The sequence below is a fragment of the Pelophylax lessonae genome, assembly GCF_965119305.1.
Source record: "Pelophylax lessonae genome assembly, chromosome: 13".
Lineage (NCBI taxonomy): Eukaryota > Metazoa > Chordata > Amphibia > Anura > Ranidae > Pelophylax > Pelophylax lessonae.
Genome location: NC_138780.1, coordinates 20889304 through 20913686, shown reverse-complemented (window position 1 = coordinate 20913686; position 24383 = coordinate 20889304). Strand labels below are relative to the sequence as shown.

The 24383-nt window shown below is 42.9% G+C and overlaps 2 protein-coding genes across 2 annotated transcripts in view; both read left to right on the top strand.

Annotated features, from left to right (window-relative positions):
• Positions 1-19640, top strand: part of LOC309569112 (olfactory receptor-like protein OLF3) — a gene marked incomplete at both ends in the record, with an annotated part of 38860 nt that extends 19220 nt beyond the window's left edge. The window contains one exon of the mRNA XM_082274876.1: positions 19484-19640. Coding sequence (XP_082131002.1) covers positions 19484-19640 — 157 coding nt within the window. The remainder of the gene's footprint in view (positions 1-19483) is intronic.
• A 2203-nt stretch (positions 19641-21843) lies between these two features.
• On the top strand, positions 21844-22767 carry LOC309569111 (olfactory receptor 5AR1-like; the record flags this gene model as incomplete). Its single annotated transcript, XM_082274875.1, has 1 exon — positions 21844-22767. The coding sequence occupies one exon, from the start codon at positions 21844-21846 to the stop codon at positions 22765-22767; it is 924 nt and encodes a 307-aa protein (XP_082131001.1).
• Between the last annotated feature and the right edge of the window lie 1616 nt (positions 22768-24383).

The following is a 24383-nucleotide window of genomic DNA, read 5'->3' as shown; positions in this document are numbered from 1 at the left end:
CCCAGTTATTGGTGGTGAAGTGGTGCTGTTCCGCAGAGCGACTCACGCGTGCGTGCTGCAGCTGAAACTCCACTATGGCCTGCTGCTGCTCGCACAGTCTTTCCAGCATGTGCAAGGTGGAGTTCCACCTTGTGGGCACGTCACATATGAGGCGGTGAGCGGGAAGGCCGAAGTTACGCTGCAGCGCTGCCAGGCGAGCAGCAGCAGGGTGAGAACGCCGAAAGTGCGCACAAACGGCCCGCACTTTCTGCAGCAGCTCTGACATATCGGGGTAGTTTTTAAGGAACCTCTGCACCACCAAATTCAGCACATGCGCCAGGCAAGGGATGTGCGTCAAACCGGCTAGGCCCAGAGCTGCTATGAGATTTCTCCCGTTATCGCACACCACCAGGCCGGGCTTGAGGCTCGCTGGCAGCAACCACTCATTTGTCTGCTGTTCCATGCTCCTCCACAACTCCTGCGCGGTGTGTGGTTTGTCCCCCAAACAGGCAAGTTGTAAAACTGCCTGCTGTCGTTTACCCCTGGCCGTGCTGAAGTTGGTGGTGAAGGTGTTACGCTGTCCGGATGAGGAGGCGGTAGAGGATGAGGAAGCGGAGTAGGAGGAGTTAGGAACAGGAGGCAAACTGAAGCGCCCTGCAATCCTCGGTGGTGGAAGGACATGCGCCAAATTGCTATCCGCCTCAGGCCCATCCGCCACTGCATTTACCCAGTGTGCCGTTAGGGAGATATAACGCCCCTGACCGTGCTTACTGGTCCACGTATCGGTAGTTAGGTGGACCTTGGCACAGATGGCGTTGCGCAGTGCACACATGATTTTTTCCCCCACTTGGTTGTGCAGGGAAGGGATGGCTTGCCTGGAAAAGTAGTGGCGGTTGGCACGACGTACTGTGGGACAGCCACCGACATAAGGTTTTTAAAACTGTGCGTCTCCACCAGACGGAATGACAGCATTTCAAAGGCCAATAATTTTGAAATGCTGGCATTCAGGGCCAGGGATCGCGGGTGGGTAGGGGGGTACTTCCTCTTCCTCTCAAGTGTTTGGGAGATGGAAAGCTGAACGCTTCCACGGGACATTGTGGAGATGGTTGTTGGTGACCCAGGTGGTGGTGTTGCTGACAGATCGTCTGTTTGCGGGGTGGCAGGTGCCGGTATCACTACAGATGTGGCTGGAGCGGCCGAGACTACAGCAGAAGAGGAAGCAGGATGAGCCAGAGACGTTTCTTGGTTTTGAAGGTGTGTACTCCACTGCAGCTCGTGCTTTGCACTTAGATGCCTGTTAATGCAGGTTGTGCTCAGGTTGAGAAGGTCTATGCCTCGCTTCAAGCTCTGATTGCACAGGGTGCAAACCACTCGTGTCCTGTCATCAGCACATTTTCTAAAGAACTTCCACGCTAGAGAACTCCTTTGAGCTGACTTTGGTGCGCTCGTTCCCTTGCTGCGTTGGGCAGTAGCGGGCGTAGTGTCTAGGGCACGGCCGCTCCGCTTCTGCACCCTGCTCCCTCTTCTGCTGTGCTGGTGGCTCTGTGCGACCACCGCCTCTTCCTCCAAACTACTCAGGTCACCTGCATGACGTTCATTCCATGTGTGGTCGAGGACCTCATCGTCCTCCACATCATCTTCCACCCAGTCTTCACCCCTGCCCTCCTTGTCGGTCTCCACAATGCTGAACGCCGCAGCAGTTGGCACCTGCGTTTCGTCATCATCGGAGACGTGCTGCGATGATCCTTGCATGTACTCATCTTGAGAAATAAGTGGTTGGGCATCGCTGCACTCAATCTCTTCCACTTCTGGGGCAGGGCTAGGTGGATGGCCCTGGGAAACCCTGCTGACAGAGTCATCAAAAAGAAGAAGAGACTGCTGTATGGCTTGGGGCTCAGACTGCTTGCCTGATTTGCAAGGGGGTGAGGTGAAAGACGGTTGGACATCAGCTGCAGGTGCCAACTGTGACCTTTCTGCAGTAGACTGGGTGGGAGACAATGTGAAGGAACTGGAGGCACTGTCAGCAGCAAACCAATCTACTATCGCCTCCACTTGTTCTGGCCTCATCACTTCTAGGGGCGTATACCAAATACTGATGCAGGTTCTGTCGCCTACTCACACTTGAGGAAGGTGTTTCACTTGTGCGTGTAGCTGGCACAGATCGACCACGTCCTCTCCTTGCAACAGGAGCTCTACCAGCAGCACCACGACCCAGGCCACGGCCCTTATTTGACGGTCTCCTCATATTTCTGTAATTTAAGATCTTGCCCTAGAAAGGTTTTTATTGAATAGCGGAATAGGAAATATGATCCAAAAAAGTGTATGTATCTCGCACGTACAAAACCACACTAGGCCCCAATTACTATTTTTTCTACCCCTAAAAGGATGGATGAGGAGTAGGAGGAGTATGGAACAGACAGCACCCTCAAATCTTCAGAAGTATGAGATGAACCTCAAAAACTTGGAAAGGTGGATCTCACACGTACCGACACAGACTATCCCGCAATTCAATTGATCCTCAAAGGTTTTTATTGAATAGCGGAATAGGAAATATGATCAAAAAAAGTGTATGTATCTCGCACGTACACCACCACACTAGGCCCCAATTACTATTGTTTGTACCCCTAAAAGGATGGTTGAGCAGTAGGAGGAGGAGTATGGAACAGGCAGCACCCTCAAATCTTCAGAAGTATGAGATGAACCCCAAAAACTTGGAAAGGTGGATCTCACACGTACCGACACAGACTATCACGCAATTTAATTGATCCCCAAAGGTTTTAATTGAATAGCGGAATAGAAAATATGATCAAAAAGAAAGTGTATGTATTTCACACGTACACCACCACACTAGGCCCCAATTACTATTGTTTGTACCCCTAAAAGGATGGTTGAGGAGTAGGAGGAGGAGTATGGAACAGGCAGCACCCTCAAATCTTCAGAAGTATGAGATGAACCCCAAAAACTTGGAAAGGTGGATCTCACACGTACCGACACAGACTATCACGCAATTTAATTGATCCCCAAAGGTTTTAATTGAATAGCGGAATAGAAAATATGATCAAAAAGAAAGTGTATGTATCTCACACGTACACCACCACACTAGGCCCCAATTACTATTGTTTGTACCCCTAAAAGGATGGTTGAGCAGTAGGAGGAGGAGTATGGAACAGGCAGCACCCTCAAATCTTCAGAAGTATGAGATGAACCCCAAAAACTTGGAAAGGTGGATCTCACACGTACCGACACAGACTATCACGCAATTTAATTGATCCCCAAAGGTTTTAATTGAATAGCGGAATAGAAAATATGATCAAAAAGAAAGTGTATGTATCTCACACGTACACCACCACACTAGGCCCCAATTACTATTGTTTATACCCCTAAAAGGATGGTTGAGGAGTAGGAGGAGGAGTATGGAACAGGCAGCACCCTCAAATCTTCAGAAGTATGAGATGAACCCCAAAAACTTGGAAAGGTGGATCTCACACGTACCGACACAGACTATCACGCAATTTAATTGATCCCCAAAGGTTTTAATTGAATAGCGGAATAGAAAATATGATCAAAAAGAAAGTGTATGTATCTCACACGTACACCACCACACTAGGCCCCAATTACTATTGTTTGTACCCCTAAAAGGATGGTTGAGCAGTAGGAGGAGGAGTATGGAACAGGCAGCACCCTCAAATCTTCAGAAGTATGAGATTGTGTTCACTGTACCCCACAAAGATTGTGTTCACTGCACCCCACAAAGATTGTGTTCACTGCACCTCAAAAAGGATTTTGTTCACTGCACCCCACAAAGATTGTGTTCACTGCACCCTAAAAGGATTTTGTTCACTGCACCCCAAAAAGATTGTGTTCACTGTACCCCCCAAAGATTGTGTTCACTGCACCCCACAAAGATTCTGTTCCCTGTACCCCAGAAAGATTGTGTTCACTGCACCCCACAAAGGATTTTGTTCACTGCACCCCAAAAAGATTGTGTTCACTGTACCCCACAAAGATTGTGTTCACTGCACCCCAAAAAGGATTTTGTTCACTGCATCCCAAAAAGATTGTGTTCACTGCACCCCACAAAGATTGTGTTCACTGCACCCCACAAAGGATTTTGTTCACTGCACCCCAAAAAGATTGTGTTCACTGTACCCCCCAAAGATTGTGTTCACTGCACCCCACAAAGGATTTTGTTCACTGCACCCCAAAAAGATTGTGATCACTGTACCCCCCAAAGATTGTGTTCACTGCACCCCACAAAGATTCTGTTCACTGTACCCCACAAAGATTGTGTTCACTGCACCCCACAAAGGATTTTGTTCACTGCACCCCAAAAAGATTGTGTTCACTGCACCCCAAAAAGGATGTTGTTCACTGCACCCCAAAAAGGATTTTGTTCACTGCACCCCAAAAAGATTGTGTTCACTGCACCCCACAAAGATTGTGTTCACTGCACCCCAAAAAGATTGTGTTCACTGTACCCCCCAAAGATTGTGTTCACTGCACCCCACAAAGGATTTTGTTCACTGCACCCCAAAAAGATTGTGTTCACTGCACCCCACAAAGATTCTGTTCACTGTACCCCACAAAGATTCTGTTCACTGTACCCCACAAAGATTGTGTTCACTGCACCCCACAAAGGATTTTGTTCACTGCACCCCAAAAAGATTGTGTTCACTGCACCCCAAAAAGGATTTTGTTCACTGCACCCCAAAAAGGATGTTGTTCACTGCACCCCAAAAAGGATTTTGTTCACTGCACCCCACAAAGATTGTGTTCACTGCACCCCACAAAGGATTTTGTTCACTGCACCCCAAAAAGGATTTTGTTCACTGCACCCCAAAAAGGATGTTGTTCACTGCACCCCAAAAAGGATTTTGTTCACTCCACCCCAAAAAGATTGTGTTCACTGCACCCCACAAAGATTGTGTTCACTGCACCCAAAAAGGATTTTGTTCACTGCACCCCAAAAAGATTGTGTTCACTGTACCCCCCAAAGATTGTGTTCACTGCACCCCACAAAGATTCTGTTCACTGTACCCCACAAAGATTGTGTTCACTGCACCCCACAAAGGATTTTGTTCACTGCACCCCAAAAAGATTGTGTTCACTGCACCCCAAAAAGGATTTTGTTCACTGCACCCCAAAAAGGATGTTGTTCACTGCACCCCAAAAAGGATTTTGTTCACTGCACCCCAAAAAGATTGTGTTCACTGCACCCCACAAAGATTGTGTTCACTGCACCCCAAAAAGGATTTTGTTCACTGCACCCCAAAAAGATTGTGTTCACTGCACCCCACAAAGATTGTGTTCACTGCACCCCAAAAAGGATGTTGTTCACTGCACCCCAAAAAGATTTTTTCACTGCACCCCACAAAGATTGTGTTCACTGCACCCCACAAAGGATTTTGTTCACTGCACCCCAAAAAGATTGTGTTCACTGCACCCCAAAAAGGATGTTGTTCACTGCACCCCAAAAAGGATTTTGTTCACTGCACCCCAAAAAGATTTTGTTCACTGCACCCCAAAAAGGACGTTGTTCACTGCACCCCAAAAAGATTGTGTTCACTGCAGCCCAAAAAGATTGTGTTCACTGCACCCCAAAAAGGATTTTGTTCACTGCACCCCAAAAAGATTTTGTTCACTGCACCCCAAAAAGGACGTTGTTCGCTGCACCCCAAAAAGATTGTGTTCACTGCAGCCCAAAAAGATTTTGTTCACTGCAGCTCACACACAGAAAAATGGATGTGGATCACTGACACCTGCCTATCTCCTATCCCACACCACACAGCAATATCGATTGTAGTTTGTAGAACACAGTTTCCCTAAAATTCAGCAGCAGCCTCTCCCTAACAGGATTGAGAAGAGATCGTAGATCAGGATTGAGTGCAGACCCCACCCCACACAGCAATATCGATTGTAGTTTGTAGAACACTCTGACCCTAAAATTCAGCAGCAGCCTCTCCCTAACAGGATTGAGAAGAGATCGTAGATCAGGATTGAGTGCAGACCCCACCCCCCACACAGCAATATCGATTGTAGTTTGTAGAAGACACTGACCCTATAATTCAGCAGACTCTATCCCTAAAATGCCTACAACTCGCCCTGCCTAAACACTCCGACCTGTCCCTCAATTCTATCCGGACACAAATGTTTTTTTCCTGCCTATCTTTCCCTAATCAGCAGCCAGCACGTTGATGTGTGCTCTGTCCCTGATCTAAGCAGCAGAATGAAGACGCTGCGGCTGCCTGGAACTTATAAAGACTTGGTCACATGCTTCAGACGGCCAATCACAGCTACTGAGACATTTGCAGGCATGGCTGGGATGGCTTAAGGCACACCAGTTAAACGATTGTTGATTGGCTGTTGAAAGCCCGCCATGAAAAGAGCGCCAAAGCATGCAAAACCCGGAAATAAAACGACCGAACACGGATTTTTACCCGAACATACAGTAAAGTGTCCGTGTCCGTGTTCGGGTACAAAAAATCCAATTATTCGGTACGAACACGAATAATACAGTCCGTGTTCGCTCAACACTAATTGTAAGGTATTTCACCAAGTGCACAAGAGATTGTGATCATGTGTGAGGTCCGAAAAAGGGATACCATCTGCAAATAAATGCCCACAGTGTCAAGAGTGAGAGGGAAGTGGAAAATAAGGTGACGAGGTGGTAATAAAGGGGTTGCCATCAAAGAAGAGGATAAAGGATTAGGTCAGTCAAATACCCCATGCGTGAAAACACCAAACTAAAGAAAATAATACTCATTAAATAATATATACCAATATTTTTGATATTCTATATCGTTATCGATATTCACTAACATGACTGACCTCATTTAAAGTCCCAACGCCCCCTATTGCTCCCCCTAATTCCTCCTTATTTTCATATGTATATCAGGGATGGAGGTCTAGTCCTTTTTACACCACAAGATCATGTCCCTTTTTCTATCCTAATCTGTAATGTAATATCAAGTTGACAGAGAGAACAAGGCAACTAAAGCAGGGATCTCTAAACTACGGCCCTCCAGCTGTTGCGGAACTACATGCCTCGTGAGGCATTGTAAAACTCTGGCAATCACAGACACAGTGGTGTATTTAGGTTTTGTGCTGCCCTAGGCCTGACTAAACTTGGGCACCCCTAATTTTAATATGACCCACCCCATCCTGTAAAGGCCACACCCTTTCCTGTTTATGACCCACCCTGTCATCTGTAAACCACAGACCACAACCACAGTCTATCAGTGCCCATCAGTGAAGCCTCATCAGTTCCCATAAGTTCAGCTACATCAGTGCCCATCAGTGCTGCCTTATCAGTGCAGCCCTATTAGTGCAACTTATCAGTCCTGCCTCATCAGTGGCCATCAGTACAGTCTATTAGTGCCCATCAGGGCAGCATATCAGTGCAGCCCCATCAGCCTTTTTGCTGCCCCCCCCAGCAAAGTGCTGCCCTAGGCCTGGGCCTTGTTGGCCTAGGCCAAGATACAGCACTGCACAGACATGACTAGGCATGATGGGAATTGAAGTTCCTGAACAATTGGAGGGCCATAATTTGGAGACCCCTGAACATTAGCCATTACAAAAAAGATAGGTCTGCCATTGCCTACTTTGCATCTTTATTATTATGCCACCCAATTGGTTTATATCCACTGGTGGCTTTTCCCCCAACAGATCAACACAGCCCTTGTGGCCAAAGTGGCGTCTCTTCATTTGAGATTTTGGGTAACCTTATTTACAGATGAACACTACACACAGGGATAATAACTCTAAAGGCCTCCCTGTGGATTTCTAAACACTGCTTAAATATTTTTTATGGGGCCAAGCACTTCTGCAGAAGTTATAATTGAATCCCCGGTTTGCCACACTTCTACGACCTACCAGATAGTCTGCATTGAGTTAAGTATGGTTTGACCTATCTTTTTAAATTATATTAAGGGGGCGTATTTAAAACTGTTTTACACTTGCAGAGAGAGCTACATATGCCCCTGAGGTGGCCATTCAGGTACTACTACAACTACACCACAAGGCAGAGGCACAGCTGGGACTCTGGGAGGTCCAAGACAGCAGACCTAAGATCTACATCTGATGGCACACCTTTTTCCTTTTCTTTGTCCCCTTCATTTCGTATGTGGAAATATTAAAAGAAATATCACATATTGAGATGTAGATCTTAGGTCTGCTGTCTTAGCCGCTGGTTTGCTGTGGATGCTGGTTACCCCGAGAGGGGAGAGCTCTCTGGTGAGTGAGGTACAAGAGGGGGAGCATGTTTGTGGAACAAGAGCAGCAAGCACTATTGTAAAATAAGTTGGAGGACTTTAAAGAGCACCTGTCACTTTATGAGTTTCTGATGAACTTTCCAATGAAGCAACTTTGAATTTCCTATTTTTTTGCTCATTATTATTTTTAACTTTCTGCATAATTGTGAAGCACTTTTAAAGAGCACCAGTCCCTTCACAGAAGGTCTTATTTAATGCAACTTGTTAAGTGTATGTATACTGTAAACTGAGATTTGCTTCATGCACATTAATTTTTGTTCACACAATTTATCAGATATGTACTGTAAGGTTTTTATTTCTCTATAAGCACTAGTCACCTGTTACGCATTTTCAGGGAACTCACTATTATCAACACGTGCCACATTGTTTGAGCACCTTGCATTTTATGGCACATACACATGCATCGGAGCAAAAAGAGTTTTTTTTCATAAATACATATTAATTTGCAAAGCAGTGCGATACCCATTACATGCGCGTTTATTACAAAAACACCCCCTTTCTCCTTAGGGGCTATTTTTAGGGGAGACAGCAGCTTTTGTAACTGCGAGGTACCTCTACTAACATTGCGTGGAACCAGCTTCAGCATTTCTTAGAATAGAACTGTGGTTTAATGTCTAATTCTGGCATCATCTGGATTTGCAATTCTAACCCAGTGGCGCCCGGTGCATTGGGGGCGCAGGGGCACCGCCCCCCCATCCATGCGTCTGGCCCCCTAATATACATGCGGGCGCTAGACGCATGGAGTTCAATGGGGGTTTTATTTTTTCTGAATCACTTGATTAGAGCCAGAGGCTCTAATAGGCTTCAATAAAGGGTGGACCCGGGGCGCAGAGCACTGCGCCCTAGCCCACCCATTTGTGTGACAATAGCGAATGAAAATCCGCTATTGTCACTCGGATCCTCCTCCTGGCCAATCAGGAAGCGGGTCCGAGACCCGCTTCCTGATTGGCCAAAAGGCAAACTCATACCATTGGCCGAGGAGGAGGCGGGAGGACTCGAGGAGATGTGGAGGACTGAGGAGAAGCCGCCACTTCAGGTAAGTTCACTGGTCTCTCTGCTTTGAAGGGGGCACGGCATGCTGGGCACTCGGCATTGAAAGGGAGCACGGCACGCTGGTCACTCTGCATTGAATGGGGTCACGCTGGTCAGTCTGCATTGAAAAGGGGCACACTGGTCACTCTGCGTTGAAGGGGGCACACGTATCACTCTGCATTGAAAGGGGGGCACGCTGGTCACTCTGCATTGAAAGGGGGCACACTGGTCACTCTGCATTGAAAGGGGGCACGATGGTCACTTTGCATTGAAGGAGGCACACTATACCTTGATTAATGCAGGCCCCTTTCACACTTTTGTGACCTCAAAGTCACGCAATTTTTTACAGCGTTTTTTGCCGCAAAGCTATGCCTATAACATTTTTCTGTTTGAACCCCCCCAAAAATTTTGAGCACCAGCCGCCACTGTTCTAACCCATCCTAAAGGTGATCAGTAGGGTTGAAGTCAGAGCTCTTTCTTTGAAGGTCCTCAAGTTCTTCCACACCAAATACATCAAACCAGGTCTTTTTGGAGCCAGTCTTGTGTACCTGAGATAAATAATTTGGAAGGGTATTGTCATACTATTGGTCATATGGTGTATATAACAGACACATTTAATGCCGATGGTTAGGTAATGAAAAAAAAAGTATAAATATGAAATCGTCTCTTTTCTTGTTTCGTTGTCAGTGATTTGCAATACATACAATCAAAAGCCATCTAAAAAAAGAAATGAATCTGAAGTCTCAGATAACAATTGTCTCAAGAGGCTCACTGGGAGACTACGGCTGCTACTATATATATATACTATATATGTAATCTGCAGATTACAGGGTGCTTTGCCGTGGCCTGCAGCTTAGGCATGTATTCGCAAATGTGTGCAACCAAACCCCTGTTTTTAACGCATACTGTTAGACAGTGCAATTCGGTTGGTCGCTGGCTGGTTGGTAATTTGTGACTGGAAATCTCTTTGTTTTTCTTGATCTGCTACTATATTCAGTCTGGGTATATTCTCTCTTGGGACAAGTACGTCTGTTCGATACAACAAGTATAAAAACATAATAGGGTTGATTTACTAAACCTGATGCAATCAGAATCTGGTGCAGCTGTGCATGGTAGCCAATCAGCTTCTAACTTCAGCTTGTTCCATTAAAGTGGAAGTGAAGTGAAGTGAACAGCCTCAGATTATATACAGAGATGAAACAAATCTCCCTACATAAGTTTTATTTGTATATCTACTGTCTTCAGCTTTCTACACTGTTTAGAAAGAGAACATTATGTTAGATTTTTTCTTCCTGTTCCAGCACTGGGTGTAGAGTCTTGGCATACACTGTATGACAGCTAATTGGAGGAAAGGCACCCCCCTCCTCATAGGCAGAGGAAGGAAGAAACATGCAGAGCTGTGCTGTGAATAGACTAGCTCCCAATTTTTCTATCTCTATGCACCCACCCTGACACAAATTCCCAGCTGCTTTTATTTCCTGTAAATTAGGTATAAACACTCGTGCCAAAGACAACCAACAATCAGTGCACTTAATATAAGGGAATTGCTGCTGCTCCACGTCCACAAAGGAAAAAAGTCACAATCTCAGAATCGCAGAGGCCACTGCAATTCAAGCAGCGCAAAATTCCATGTAACCGCTAAAGTGCATGTGTGCTAACATAAATATCAATGTATACTGTGCTATAAATTACAGACCTTGTGCAGCAAAGTAAATAATACATATACGCATATATTAATAAGTAAAGTGCATATATAATTAATGTGCAAATTAATAGTGCAGTAAAGTGCTCAGTGCATCCTACAAAACTGTCCAAAATAATAATAGTCCATCAAATAGTGCCTCATCCAGTGAAAGCAACCAAGTGCGGCATCCAGGTCATACAGGTGGTAAGAGATATTATGGAGATGGGAACCTCTAATCACCTTCAGGGTATGGTAGAAATACCAATACCTGTTTCCACTGATGATCCTTGAGATGTTTCTACATTTTGATTGGAGTCCACCTGTGGTAAATTCAGTTGATTGGACATGATTTGGAAAGGCAGACACCTGTCTATATAAGGTCCCACAGGTAACAGTGCATGTCTGAGCACAAACCAAGCCATGAAGTCCAAGGAATTGTCTGTAAACTCTGAGACAGGGTTGTATCAAAGCACAGATCTTGGGAAGGGTACATAAAAATTTCTGTAGCATTGAAAGTCCCAAAGAGTACAGTGGCCTCCATCATCCATAAATGGAAGAAGTTTGGAACCACCAGCACTCTTTCTAGCCAAACTGAGCGATTTGGGGTGAAGGGATTTAGTCAGGGAGGGGACCAAGAACCCCATGGTCACTCTGAACAGAGCTCCGGCGTTTCTTTGTGGAGTGAGGAGAACCTTCCAGAAGAAAAAAACATTTCTGTGGGACTCCACCAATCAGGCCTGTATGGTAGAGTGGCCAGACAGAAGCCACTCCTCAGTAAAAGGCACATGACAGCCAACCTGGAGTTTGCCAAAGGCATCTGAAAGACTCTCAGAACATGAGAAACAAACTACACCCTAAGTAGCCAGCCAGAGCCCAGACTTGTACCTGATTGAACATCTCTGGAGAGATCTGAAAATGGCACGATGCTCCCCATCCAACCTGATAGATCTTGAGAGGTTCCGCAAAGAACGGGAGAAACTGTCCAAAAATAGGTGTGCCAAGCTTGTAGCATCATACTCAAAAAGACATGAGGCTGTAATTGGTGCAAAAGGTGCTTCAACAAAGTTTTGAGCAAAGGCTGTGAATACTTATGTACATAGGATTTTTTTTGTTTTTTTTTATTTGAATAAATTTGGAAAGAATTCAAACAAACTTCTTTCACGTTGTCATTATGGGGAGTTGTTTGTAGAATTTTGAGGAAAATAATGAATTTAATTAATTTTGGAATAAGGCTGTAACAAAATGGGGAAAAAGTGAAGTGCTGTGAATACTTTCCGGATGCACTATGTGTGTCCAGGTCAAATTTCATGGGATTTACATTAACTTTAAGATTTGGCAAAAAATCTGGCAGCTGATTGGTACTACGTAGAGCTGCACCAGATTTTACATTCTCCAGTTTTAGTAAACCAGCCTCAATGTGAACATTTTAAACTTGTTAAATTTTACATAAAGGAATCTCAGTTTGCATTTCAGTGGGCGATTAAAAACATTCGTAGGACCTACTTTTTAAAGGTTAATGGCTAAACCTTACAAAGATTAAAACATGAAAAATATCAGTTAGGACGGATGTTTTGTAAACCAGTTTTATACCATTTTTTTAATAATACTTTCTAATTCTACCAGTAAGTACATGCACACTGGTGAAACTATGAATATTCACTGATGCATTTAGGGTTGCCTGTTGCTTAGAGGCATGTTAGTGTATTCCTCTCTGTAAGGAGGGCCACTCCACTGTGCACACTGACGTATGCTGTAGCTGTGGCTTGACCTATGTATGCATTACACTTGCTTTAGCTATAAGTGCATTATTTTAAAGCGAGCCTGTGCTGTGCTCCATTTTAGGATGTTAAAGCCCAACTATATTTACAAAAGTAGATTTTGAGTCAGATAGACTTTTTACTGTCGAGCTACTCCCCCCCCCCCCCCCTGCAGGAGCTGCTTGGTTGATTAGGTTCTCTGTTCTTCTGCTTCGAACAACCTTAACCCCATTGACAGATCAGGTTAAGCAATGGATACTTCACACTGCTACTGGGAACAAAAATATAGGTACCCTGCACACAACTAAGGTTAAGTACCAAAAAGCAAACATCAGACTAGTTGGTGGTAAAAGAACCCAATAAATTTTAATGGGTTGCAGTAAATAGCAGTATGCACATAAATGAGTAAGAAAAGAATTAGGTCAATCACAGTTCAACAGGCAATATGTTCACTAGGCTATAGAATCAAAGAATTGAGTTCTATGCAGTTGCAATAGAATAAACCTGGTAATTCCACAAAATCAGGAATAAGAAATGGCATTAGAAAACATCAAGAGCAATAATCAATACTGCAATAACACCTCTGTAAACAGTAGGCTATACCCACTTTAGAATGCATTTTATTTGAATGGCAACAATGAAAATGAAGACTCCCCAAACTCCCTAAAGAGGTACCTCATACTATGAACAATAGGCAAAGTCCTTGTGAAGCAGCTATCTGAGTGAGCAGTCTTTAGCCCTAGTTTTTCTGCCAGCTGGAGTTGGGGCCAAGTCTTTATGGTGGTGCACACAAGTACAGTCTCAATAAAGTCTGCATGCAGTAAATAATGCTGCTAGTTAGATGGCCAGTCCTTTGTGCTTAGTCTCTACTAGCAGCAATACATTATTAGCAGTAGTATCACTCACCAGTCCCAGTGATACAGCCACAGGGCCAGTCCTTTGTGCTTAGTCTCTACCAGCAGCAACACGTTATTAGCAGTAGGGTCACTCACCAGTCCCAGTGATACAGCAACAGGGGTCCTGCTGCTCAGATGTCGGCTCACTTCTGGATCTACCTGGGGTGACTCTGATCCTCAGCACACAGCTGCAGACTTGTGGCAGGTTGATGTGTACACAAGAGCAAGTGATGTGCGCACCTTGGTCTCCTTGCAGCAAAGAGGGATTCAGCCTGTGAAAATACAGCTCTCTCTCTTTATACCTTGCTTGCGTTGGAAATTGTAGTCCAATAGTCAATTAATTGCCATAGTAAAGTTTATTTTTCGAACTTCATCTCCCATGATTGAATGCTGTCACCCATCAAGTCTCTTTAACTCCATCTGCTTGTCAACCCCTCTGGTGGATGGAGGTGAGGTAGTGTTTACCCATTCAGCTGAAGTCCATTGGGAGCATAGAGAGCTGTGAAAAACAGCATCCTAAAATGCTCTTTGTCCCTAGCCAAGCACCTAAATACATTACTATCAAGCTTCTCCTTCCCATTGTAGCAACTGTGCAGCCCAGCAAGCACCAGAGTTTGATTACGCTGCCTAGTATACTCCATAATCTAACAGACCTAGTCAGACACACACCCTTTTATCCTAAAGATGACCATACACAAGTAGAATTGCATTAAAAAAAATTTGTTTTCAGAGTGTTTGTTTGGTTTTCCAATGGTGGGGTAAAACTGATAACCAACATGGACTGCAGTCAACAAATGAAACAAAATTCTAATTGTGAGTGTGGTTTTTGTCTGGGAAAAATCAAACATATTTTATTATGCATGTTTTGAGCACAAAAGAAATCTGTTTAATATGTTTGGATTTCCATACAAGTAGCAGGTCTAGACAAAATTTTAACAAGTTTAGTTGACTTGATAGCAAGAACGAATGAGCTGACAAAACAATTTTTCAGAATTCCTATACAAACATTCAAATTAAATTCTACTGGTGTAAGGTTAAGGCATGTCCCCTTTCATCCTTAGCACTACAGGCATACGTAAGGACACCTGTGAGGAAAGGTATAGCTGGGACTCATCTAGGACAACACTGAGCACTGGAGTAGAAGAAAAGGAAGCTAATTTCTTCTAATTTTTTAAGGCATTTATAAGCAATATACTGTACATTTTGAAATTTGTAACCTACCATATACAAGACTGTAAATAAGAAAGCTGTAAGATGTCACCTGAGCTACAAAATAAAAAGGTTCGCCCATAGATCTGCAATTCCAGAATATCACCAACAGTTTTGCCTTTATTGGCCAGAAAAGCTTCTTCTATATTCCTCTCTGATATTGTTTACTCTGATATTTTTTCTGTCTTAATGGCTATGTTCTTTCAACTGCCATTTCCTTGTTTCCATGTACTGCTTTAATGACCAATAAGGATGATCTTAGGAAGGTGGAGAGCAACTGGTCAAACCTAGTCAACAAGACAAGCCCCGGTAATGCTGTAAAAACCAGAATGATGAGCATAGGCAATACTTTTCTAGCTAATAAAGTTAGGAGCATGTCATCTTGTGGTGTCTACTGTTAGGACCAAAATTAATAAAGAAGTTTAGGGTTACCTGGAACTTATGTTTCAAAGTAAGGACGGATGGGGAAGATTCTCCAAAGGAGAACACTGTAGGGCAGGTCAGGTGTTTCAATGGAAAGAAATAGTTCTTAGGTAATATTGAAAGCTAGAGTGTTTAAGAAAATTGTAAGTTTAGCTCTAATCCAAAATTCTGGTTAGAGTGCTCTATTGAAACCCCTATCATGTTTCTGTTTGTGTTGGGGAGATTCACCCTCTCAGTTTGATTTGGTGTTAATTCTGATTGAACAGAAGGTGTTGGTAAATAACATTTTTCAGTTGTTACCAGAACAGGAGATGAGCGTAAATCTTCCAGTAGAGAGAGTGGTATACCAGTAGCCATAGCAGCCCATTCTGCTGCTCAAGGGACAGGGTGTGGAAAGGAACCCCATTAGAGGTAGGTGAGCTTGCTGCAAAGCTTTTTAAAATATTTGAAAAGAAAATAAGTAAGAAGACAATTTCCCCAAAGAAAGGAAAATACTCCCTTCTACAGTTGTCACAGGATGACAAGTGTCCCCATTGAAAAAATTAGATTTAGATGAAGTAGGGAAGGGTTGAAAGTCATGACATGTTTTTTCCAATCTTTCTCCCATTGGGGAGTTTTTCTGGCATGCCGACACAACAAGAAAGGAAAGGAAGCCTCTTCAAATGAGAAATCCCCTCTTATTTTTAATCTCAACAATTTTCACTATTGGGAGATTTCCTCTTTATTTCTGTTTTAGTGACAAGTAGACATTTTTGATTTCTACCCTACTTGCAGATCTGGTGACAATGGTCACCAGGGCGAATATAGAGGGTGAATGTCCATTTATGAGGACAGAGACAATAATAAAAACCCAATGACCTCAAAGGGGGTCCATGCAGCTTCTCCAAAAGACTACTGTGGCAAGCCCCTCCCCAATTGCTACCAGAGTATCTACCGCCAGTGGGGTAGTGCTTTATCCTCTGAGCTTGGTTCTCTATTGCTGATGGTGGTGGTCAAGAGGAGAAAGAGTGTCCTGGTATCACAGGCCAGTGGGAGGTAGAATGCTTGGGTGGTGATGCTCAATGGGGGGGAAGAATGCCCTAATATCACAGGCCAGTGGGGGGTAGAATGCTTTGGTGGTGGTGCTCAATGGGAGGAAGAATGCCCTAATATCACTGGCCAGTGGGAGGTAGAATGCTTTTTTGGTGGTGCTCAATGGGAGGAAGAATACCCTAATATCACAGGCCAGTGGGAGGTAGAATGCCTTGGTGGTGGTGCTCAATAGGAGGAAGAATGCCTTAATATCACAGGCCATTGGGAGGTAGAATGCTTTGGTGGTGGTGCTCAATGGGAGGATGAATGCCCTGATATCACAGGCCAGTGGGGGGTAGAATGCTTTGGTGGTGGTGCTCAATGGGAGGAAGAATGCCTGAATATCACAGGCCATTGGGAGTTAGAATGCTTTGGTGGTGGTGCTCAATGGGAGGAAGAATGCCCTAATATCACAGGCCAGTGGGAGGTAGAATGCTTTGGTGGTGGTGCTCAATGGGAGGAAGATTGCCTTAATATCACAGGCCATTGGGAGGTAGAATGCTTTGGTGGTGGTGCTCAATGGGAGGATGAATGCCCTGATATCACAGGCAAGTGGGGGGTAGAATGCTTTGGTGGTGGTGCTCAATGGGAGGAAGAATGCCCTAATATAACAGGCCAGTGGGAGGTAGAATGCTTTGGTGGTGGTGCTCAATGGGAGGAAGAATGCCTTAATATCCCCGGCTATTGGGTGGTAGAATGCTTTGGTGGTGGTGCTCAATGGGAAGATGAATGCCCTGATTTTACAGGCCACTGGGAGGTAGAATGCTTTGGTGGTGGTGCTCAATGGGAGGATGAATGCCCTGATATCACAGGCCAGTGGAAGGTAGAATGCCTTGGTGTTGGTGCTCAACGGGAGGAAGAATGCCCTAATATCACAGGCCAGTGGGAGGTAGAATGCTTTGGTGGTGGTGCTCAATGGGAGGATGAATACCCTGATATCACAGGCCAGTGGGAGGTAGAATGCTTTGGTGGTGGTGGTCAATGGGAGATAGAATGCCCTGGTATCACTGGTCAATGGGAGGTAGAATTCTCTGGTGGTGGTTGGTCAATGCAACGAAGAATGCCCTTGTATCTGTGGCCAGTGAAAGTAGAAAGCTGTAGTGGTGGTGGTGAATGGGAGGAAGAATTTTCTGGTATCCTGGAATGTTGGTGGGAGAATGCTCTAGCAGTGGTCAGTGGTAGGAAAAATGCCCTGATATTACAGGCCAGTGGGAGGTAGAATGCCTTGGTGTTGGTGCTCAATGGGAGGAAGAATTCCCTAATATCACAGGCCAGTGGGAGGTAAAATGCTTTGGTGGTGGTGCTTAATGGGAGGATGAATGCCCTGATATCACAGGCCAGTGGGAGGCAGAATGCTTTGGTGGTGGTGCTTAATGGGAGGATGACTGCCCTGATATCACAGGCCAGTGGGAGGTAGAATGCTTTGGTGGTGGTGCTCAATGGGAGAAAGAATGTCCTGGTATCACTGGTCAATGGGAGGTATAATTCTCTGGTGGTGGTTGGTCAATGCAATGAAGAATGCCCTGGTATCAGTGGCCAGTGGGAGGAAGAATGCCATGGTATCAATGTGATCAGTGGGAGATAGAATGCTCTGGTGGTGGTGGTCAATGGGAGGAAGAATGCCTTGGCATCAGTTGTCAGTGGGAGGTAGATATATCTGGTGGCAGTGGTTAAAGGTCACAGAGAGCAATAAATCCCCCCATATAGATGTCTATGCTGTGCAATTGCAATAATTGCAATTTGCCAGACATTCTATAAAGTTTAACATTTGAACCTTTTGAAACACATTTTGAAAAACTGAAAACAAAATTAAAATCATTTCATACCTGGAGACTGCAAATTGCAGAGGGAGTCAATTACCTAAAGAATCTAAACAGATTTACCCTATAAAGTAAGTTGATTTCTACATTCACGTTTGCTCACTGGCCACAGTAAGCATTTTATTAACATAAATACTAAGATCATATATATAGTATATACTGTATATATAATATATTATATTTTTTTAAGAGGATTATTGGTTATGAAGATTTTTACAGATAGACTTAATTTATGTCATGCATCAGAAAAGATAAGATCCAATCTTTTTAAGGTAAGATTTCTGAAAGCAGGACATGCAAGGATAGTCAGTATTTCTTAAAATAATATGAACACCAAAGATTTGTTTCTCAATAAAAATATTTTGGATGAAAAAAAAAAAAAAATAAAGATTTGTGATAAATCCCACTATACACAAAATTGTTTTATTGACTCCTAAGGGTTACGGAAGCTTCTTTCATCCATTCTGGACCCATTCCTGTGCCAAAACATTGATTTCATTATTTTACTTTTTTTTTTTACCAAAGGAAAATTAGAAACATTGGGGAAAAAAAGTCAAACAAAAAGTCACAATTAAAAATCAAACACACATAAAATAGGAGAAAAACAGTAGTACACAGAAAACTCAGTGAAATAAAATGAAAAAGAAATACTCTACATAAATCTCTCTAAATAAAGAAAAATAGTAGTTTTTTTCATCAAACAAATTTCATCTAAGCAGCTCAGTGAGCGAAAATTGAGTATTTCCACTAAGGGAAAAATTTTCTAAAAGCAAAACAAAATTTAATTTTGTAACAAAAACTCTCCACTCATCCCTAACAGCTTAAACCTAAAAGTGTTAAAGCCAAAGGTCCAAATATATTAATTGGCATTTTTTTTTTTCACTAAACCTATAATGGATCTATAATGGGTGTACATTGTCTGTATTGATACTGAAAAGTGCTGGGACATGCTTGGTTGGTTTGAAGGGATGATATATTTCAAAAAAACATTTTTTTTACACTATTACACTATCAGCTGCCAGTACCATTGCCATAGGGGTTGATTTATTAAAACTGGAGAGTGCAAAATCTGGTGCAGCTCTGCAAAGAAACCAGGTTTTCTTTTATCAAATTTGTATTATTTTATTATTTATTATTAATTGAATTAGCTGAAGTTAGAAGCTGATTGGCTACCATGCACAGCTGTACCAGATTTTGCACTCTCCATTTTTAGTAAATAAACCCAATATTGTTCACATTAAATTCTGACCATGCTATCTACATGCCTAGTATTTTTCAAATTTTTCGTCATCTGGTTTTTGTGATCGTGAGCCCACTATATTCTCATTGTTTTTCTTCTTAGTCAACAGGAGAAGGCTTCTGCTGTTGAGGTCCATTCTCTTCTAGGTTTAATGCTCAATGTATTTAGAGATGCCCTTCTGCACAGCACTGCTGTTATTAAGAGGTCATTGGAGCAACTGGACTTTCCTGTCAACTTGAGTTTGGCTGTTCTTCTATGACCTACGTAGTTACATAGTAGATGAGGTTGAATAAAGACATTAGTCCATCCAGTTCAACCTGTGAAACCCTGAATGTTATGATCTGTGAGATGCCCATCCAAAAGTCTTTTAAAGTCTATTAAAAGTAGCCATACTCCCCGCAGCTACCACCATTTGTGGAAGAGAGTTCCACATTCTCACCGCCCTTACAGTGAAGAACCCCTTACGCAGACCTCTCTCTGACTGTATCCTCAGCAAAGTATTTTTTGTTCTGCCTTCTTTTTAGGTTCCCTGGTAATATCTATAGCTTCTCCTATGTCATTTTTTTAAATTACTCTCTATTCTGCCATTTTTTTTTTCATTGAGCACAGATTTTGTTATGTATAGGTTATCTAACACATTTTGTTAGATAACACATTTTTGATGACTATCTGTATATTACACCACTTTGTTCCCGTTGTTTGTTCTTCAACCCAGTAAACATATACAGGTGGTCCCCGGGTTAAAAACATCCAAATTACGAACGACTCCTACTTACAAACGGGAGGGAGGCAACAGGAAGTGAGAGGAAATCTACCCCCCTAGGAAGGGAAATGAAAGCTGGATACACACTATCCAACTTTTGTGGTTAGATTTCCTTCAGATTTACCTTTTCTATGTAGTGCAAGGGCCTGCCAGATTGCATACAAATTGAAAGTGTTTAGGTTTGACCTCATATTATATGGTTTTGGTAAGTCTAAAGCAGGGATCCTCAAACTACGGCCCTCCAGCTGTTGCGGAACTACACATCCCATGAGGCATTGTAAAACTCTGACATGCCCAGACATGAATAGGCATGATGGGAATTGTAGTTCCTGAACAACTGGAGGGCCATAGTTTGAAGACCCCTGGTCTAAAGGAAAAAGTCTTCAGAAAATCTTATAGTGTGTATGGCCCATTACTCCTGTTAGAGTTCTCATGGGAAAAAGGTGTCTCCACTGAAGCTTTATCACCAATCCTTGTTTCCACAACAACCCAAAATTTTAAAAATTTAATTAACACAGGGACAGAAAGAGAGGTGAAATCTTCTGAACAGGGGCACAGACAGCAAAACAAATGTTACAGGGGTGTTAACCCTTCCTTATGCTATCCAAAAAATGTAAAAATAATTGTTTTGGCTGTAGCTACACTTAAAAAATTTACCTGTTCCGACTTACAAACAAATTCAACTTAAGAACAAACCCACAGTCCCTATCTTGTTTGTAACCCGGGGACCGCCTGTATTGGGTTTACTTATTTTTCACCTAATATCAAACAATACCCAAGCGTTAACAATTTAAGGATTTTATAATTTAAAGGAATTATGCTATAACAGAGCTATATACAATCAGTTAGGAATATAGATGAGCGGTGTGGTTTCTGAAATTACCAATCTATTTGTTTGTAAAAATTAGCTTTTTTGGAAACTTTCAATTTTATTTATTGAGCTGCTCAGGGGAAATTTACCTGGATTTGCCAAAAATCTGTTTTCGGTGATGAGGTTTAAGATGGACTGGGCAACAGATTAATTAATTTTTTTTTTTACTTTAAAGTGAAGTTGGGCTTTAAACCTTACAGTAATATCCCACCATAAAATCCATACTATCTAAGACCGCATTCACACTAATCCGACTTGGACCGCGACTTGTCAGCCTGACAAGTCACGGTCCGTCACGCTCCCATTGTGCGGTACAGGAGCCGTTCTAATAGGAGCGACACAAGTCGCTCCGACTTAGAAAAACGGTCTTGTACTACTTCGGGGCGACCTGGAGGTGACTTGCATAGACATTCATTTTATGAAGTCCGTGCAAGTCGTGCCGAAGTCACAGGTCGCCCCCTAAGTCGGAGCGACCTAGTGTGAGCCGGCACTAAATCTTTCCTATGTTCTCTTCTTAGGGGAAGGTTGTTATGGAAGATTGCAACCAAACATCTTCAAACCAGTTAATTTTGCTTGGCCCTACTAACATCCCCTACCTCCAGATTATTTGCTTTCTTATCTTCTTGATGATGTATATCATAACCATTGCTGGAATTTGCCAAAAATCTGTTTTCGGTGATGGGGTTTAAGATGGACTGGGCAACAGATTCTTTTTTTTTTTTTTTTACTTTAAAGTGAAGTTGGGCTTTAAACCTTACAGTAATGTCCCACCATAAAATCCATACTATCTAAATGTTTCCTATGTTCTCTTATTAGGGGAAGGTTGTTATGGAAGATTGCAACCAAACATCTTCAAACCAGTTCATCTTGCTTGGCCTTACTAACATCCCCTACCTCCAGATTATTTGCTTTCTTATCTTCTTGATGATGTATATCATAACCATTGCTGGAAATATTCTACTCGTTACTGTGGTATGGCTTAACGCAAATTTACAAACTCCCATGTATTTTTTCCTGTGTAACCTCTCCATTATTGACATTTGTTTCTCTTCCACTATTGTTCCCAAAATTCTTATCAATGCTCTATCCAAGGACAGAAGCATCTCCCTATGGGGGTGTGCTGCTCAAATGTACTTCTCCCTAGCACTTGGGGCTACAGAGTGTGTTATACTTGCTGTCATGGCCTACGATAGGTTTGCCGCCATCTGTAGACCATTGCACTACAACTCCATCATGAACAAGAATTTGTGTGCTTGTTTAGCATCTATATCATGGAGTATTTGTTTTTTGAACTCTGCTATCCATGTTACCCTCACCTTCAAACTACCCTACTGCAGGTCCCACCAAGTCAATCACTTCTTTTGTGAAATGCCACCTTTCTTTAAACTGTCCTGCCAAGACACGTGGCTCAATGAGATAGTCATGTATATCTCAGCAGGAATCATAGCCATGTGCTCTTTCTGTTTGACTTTAATTTCGTATGTTCAAATCATCTCCACTATTATGAAGATCCGTTCCTCTCAAGGGAGGCATAAAGCTTTCTCCACTTGTGCTTCACATCTAACCGTGGTGGCCCTATACTATGGGACCATCATGTTCATGTATCTACGGCCTCGCTCAACCTATTCTCCTGAAACAGACAAGACAGTATCTATACTTTATACAACGGTAACTCCGATGTTGAACCCCATTATCTACAGCATGAGGAACAAGGATGTAAAAGGTGCAATTAAGAAGAAACTAGTAAATTAAGTAATTAGCTCAAGAAAAATGAATCAGCTCTTTAGACTCAGATGCTCTAATTATGGAAAGCAAATGGAAATCCAAGGATGGAGATTTGCAGATTAAACTAACCTATTATGATCACAGTAACTACAGTAGATGGTAACTGCACAGGAGTAAAATGCGGATGCTTGACCTGCTTGTAGGTCCCCAGAATAGGCCAGTCTCTTATCATCTCCTGTTCCAGATTATTATTTTTCTGCTGTTTGTGTCCCCCTGATGAATTTTTTGATGGTTGAACTTGATAAAAAGGTTTTTTTTTAACCTATACAACAATGCTGCAAAATTAAAGTTTCTTTGCCAGGGCTTAGAGAAGGTTGAAGGAAGGGGAAACACAGGGATCAGCTTCAACACAAGTTTAACTATCATTATTTTGGCCATGTAACAATAACCACTTCACCTGGGTTCACGTCATATGACGTCGGGGACATAAAGTGGCGATATCTGAATGATGCCTAAAGCTAAAGGCATCATACAGATATTCTTTTCACCTGGCGATTTCCTGCACAGTAAAAACAATAATAGCGGCTGTTTCGCCGCTTGATTGGTCTTACAGGCGGTGGGAGGGGACAACCCCGCCACCTCATTCTGCAGCCCTCTGGTTGTTATCCAGTCTCGCCCATGCAATCGGCGAGCTGTAGAATTAACCTGTTGGCGGCGAAAGTTAACCATAGAACTGACCGAGGACCAGATGGTCCCTGGTCATCTCTATGACTCTTGAGGCCGAAGCGACGTCATGATGTCACTTCCGATGCTGGCAGATGTAAATACTGTTTCTTTTTTTTTGTTTGAAAGCCTAAACTCGATTTTTTTTTATCTCATCTCTTATGGACCCCAGATCTCTTATAGACCCCAGATCTCTCCATAAAGAGGGCCTGTCATGTCCTATTCCTATTACAAGGGATGTTTACATTCCTTGTAATAGGAATAAAAGTATTTTAAAAGTAAAAAAATTAAAGGAAAAGCCTAAAAATATAAAAAATAAAAATAAAATAAACAATAAAAAAAGAAATTTAAAGCGCCCTCATCCCCGCGTGTTTGCACACAGAAACAAACGCATACGTAGGTTGTGCCTGCATATGTAAATGGCATTCAAACCCTACATGTGAGGTATTGCCGCAAACTCTAAACTGGTAACCTGTAAAAAATGGTAAAGCATAGCCTATGGAGATTTTTAAGTAGCGAAGTTTGGCGCCATTCCACGAGTGTGCGCAATTTTATAGCATGATATGTTAGGTATCCATCATCCTATGTAGCATCATCTTTCACGTTATACAAAAAAATCGGGTTAACTTTAGTGTTTTTTTTTTTTTTTTTTATTTAGACATTTAATGTAGAGATTCTTCTGGAAAGCCCTTGCTTTCTCCATGGTCCAGAATGTGTTGGCAATTTGATCTCTAGTTCCTCTGCCTCTTCCAAATCCAGCTTGTACTTGTGGTAGTTCTCGGTTCACATGCTGCTGAAGCCTAGCTTGTAGAGTTTTCAGCATAACCTTGCTGGTGTGTGAGATGAGTGCAATCGTACCGTAGTTTGAACATTCTTTGGCGCTGCACTTCTTTGGTATCGGAATGTAAATGGAATGAAAT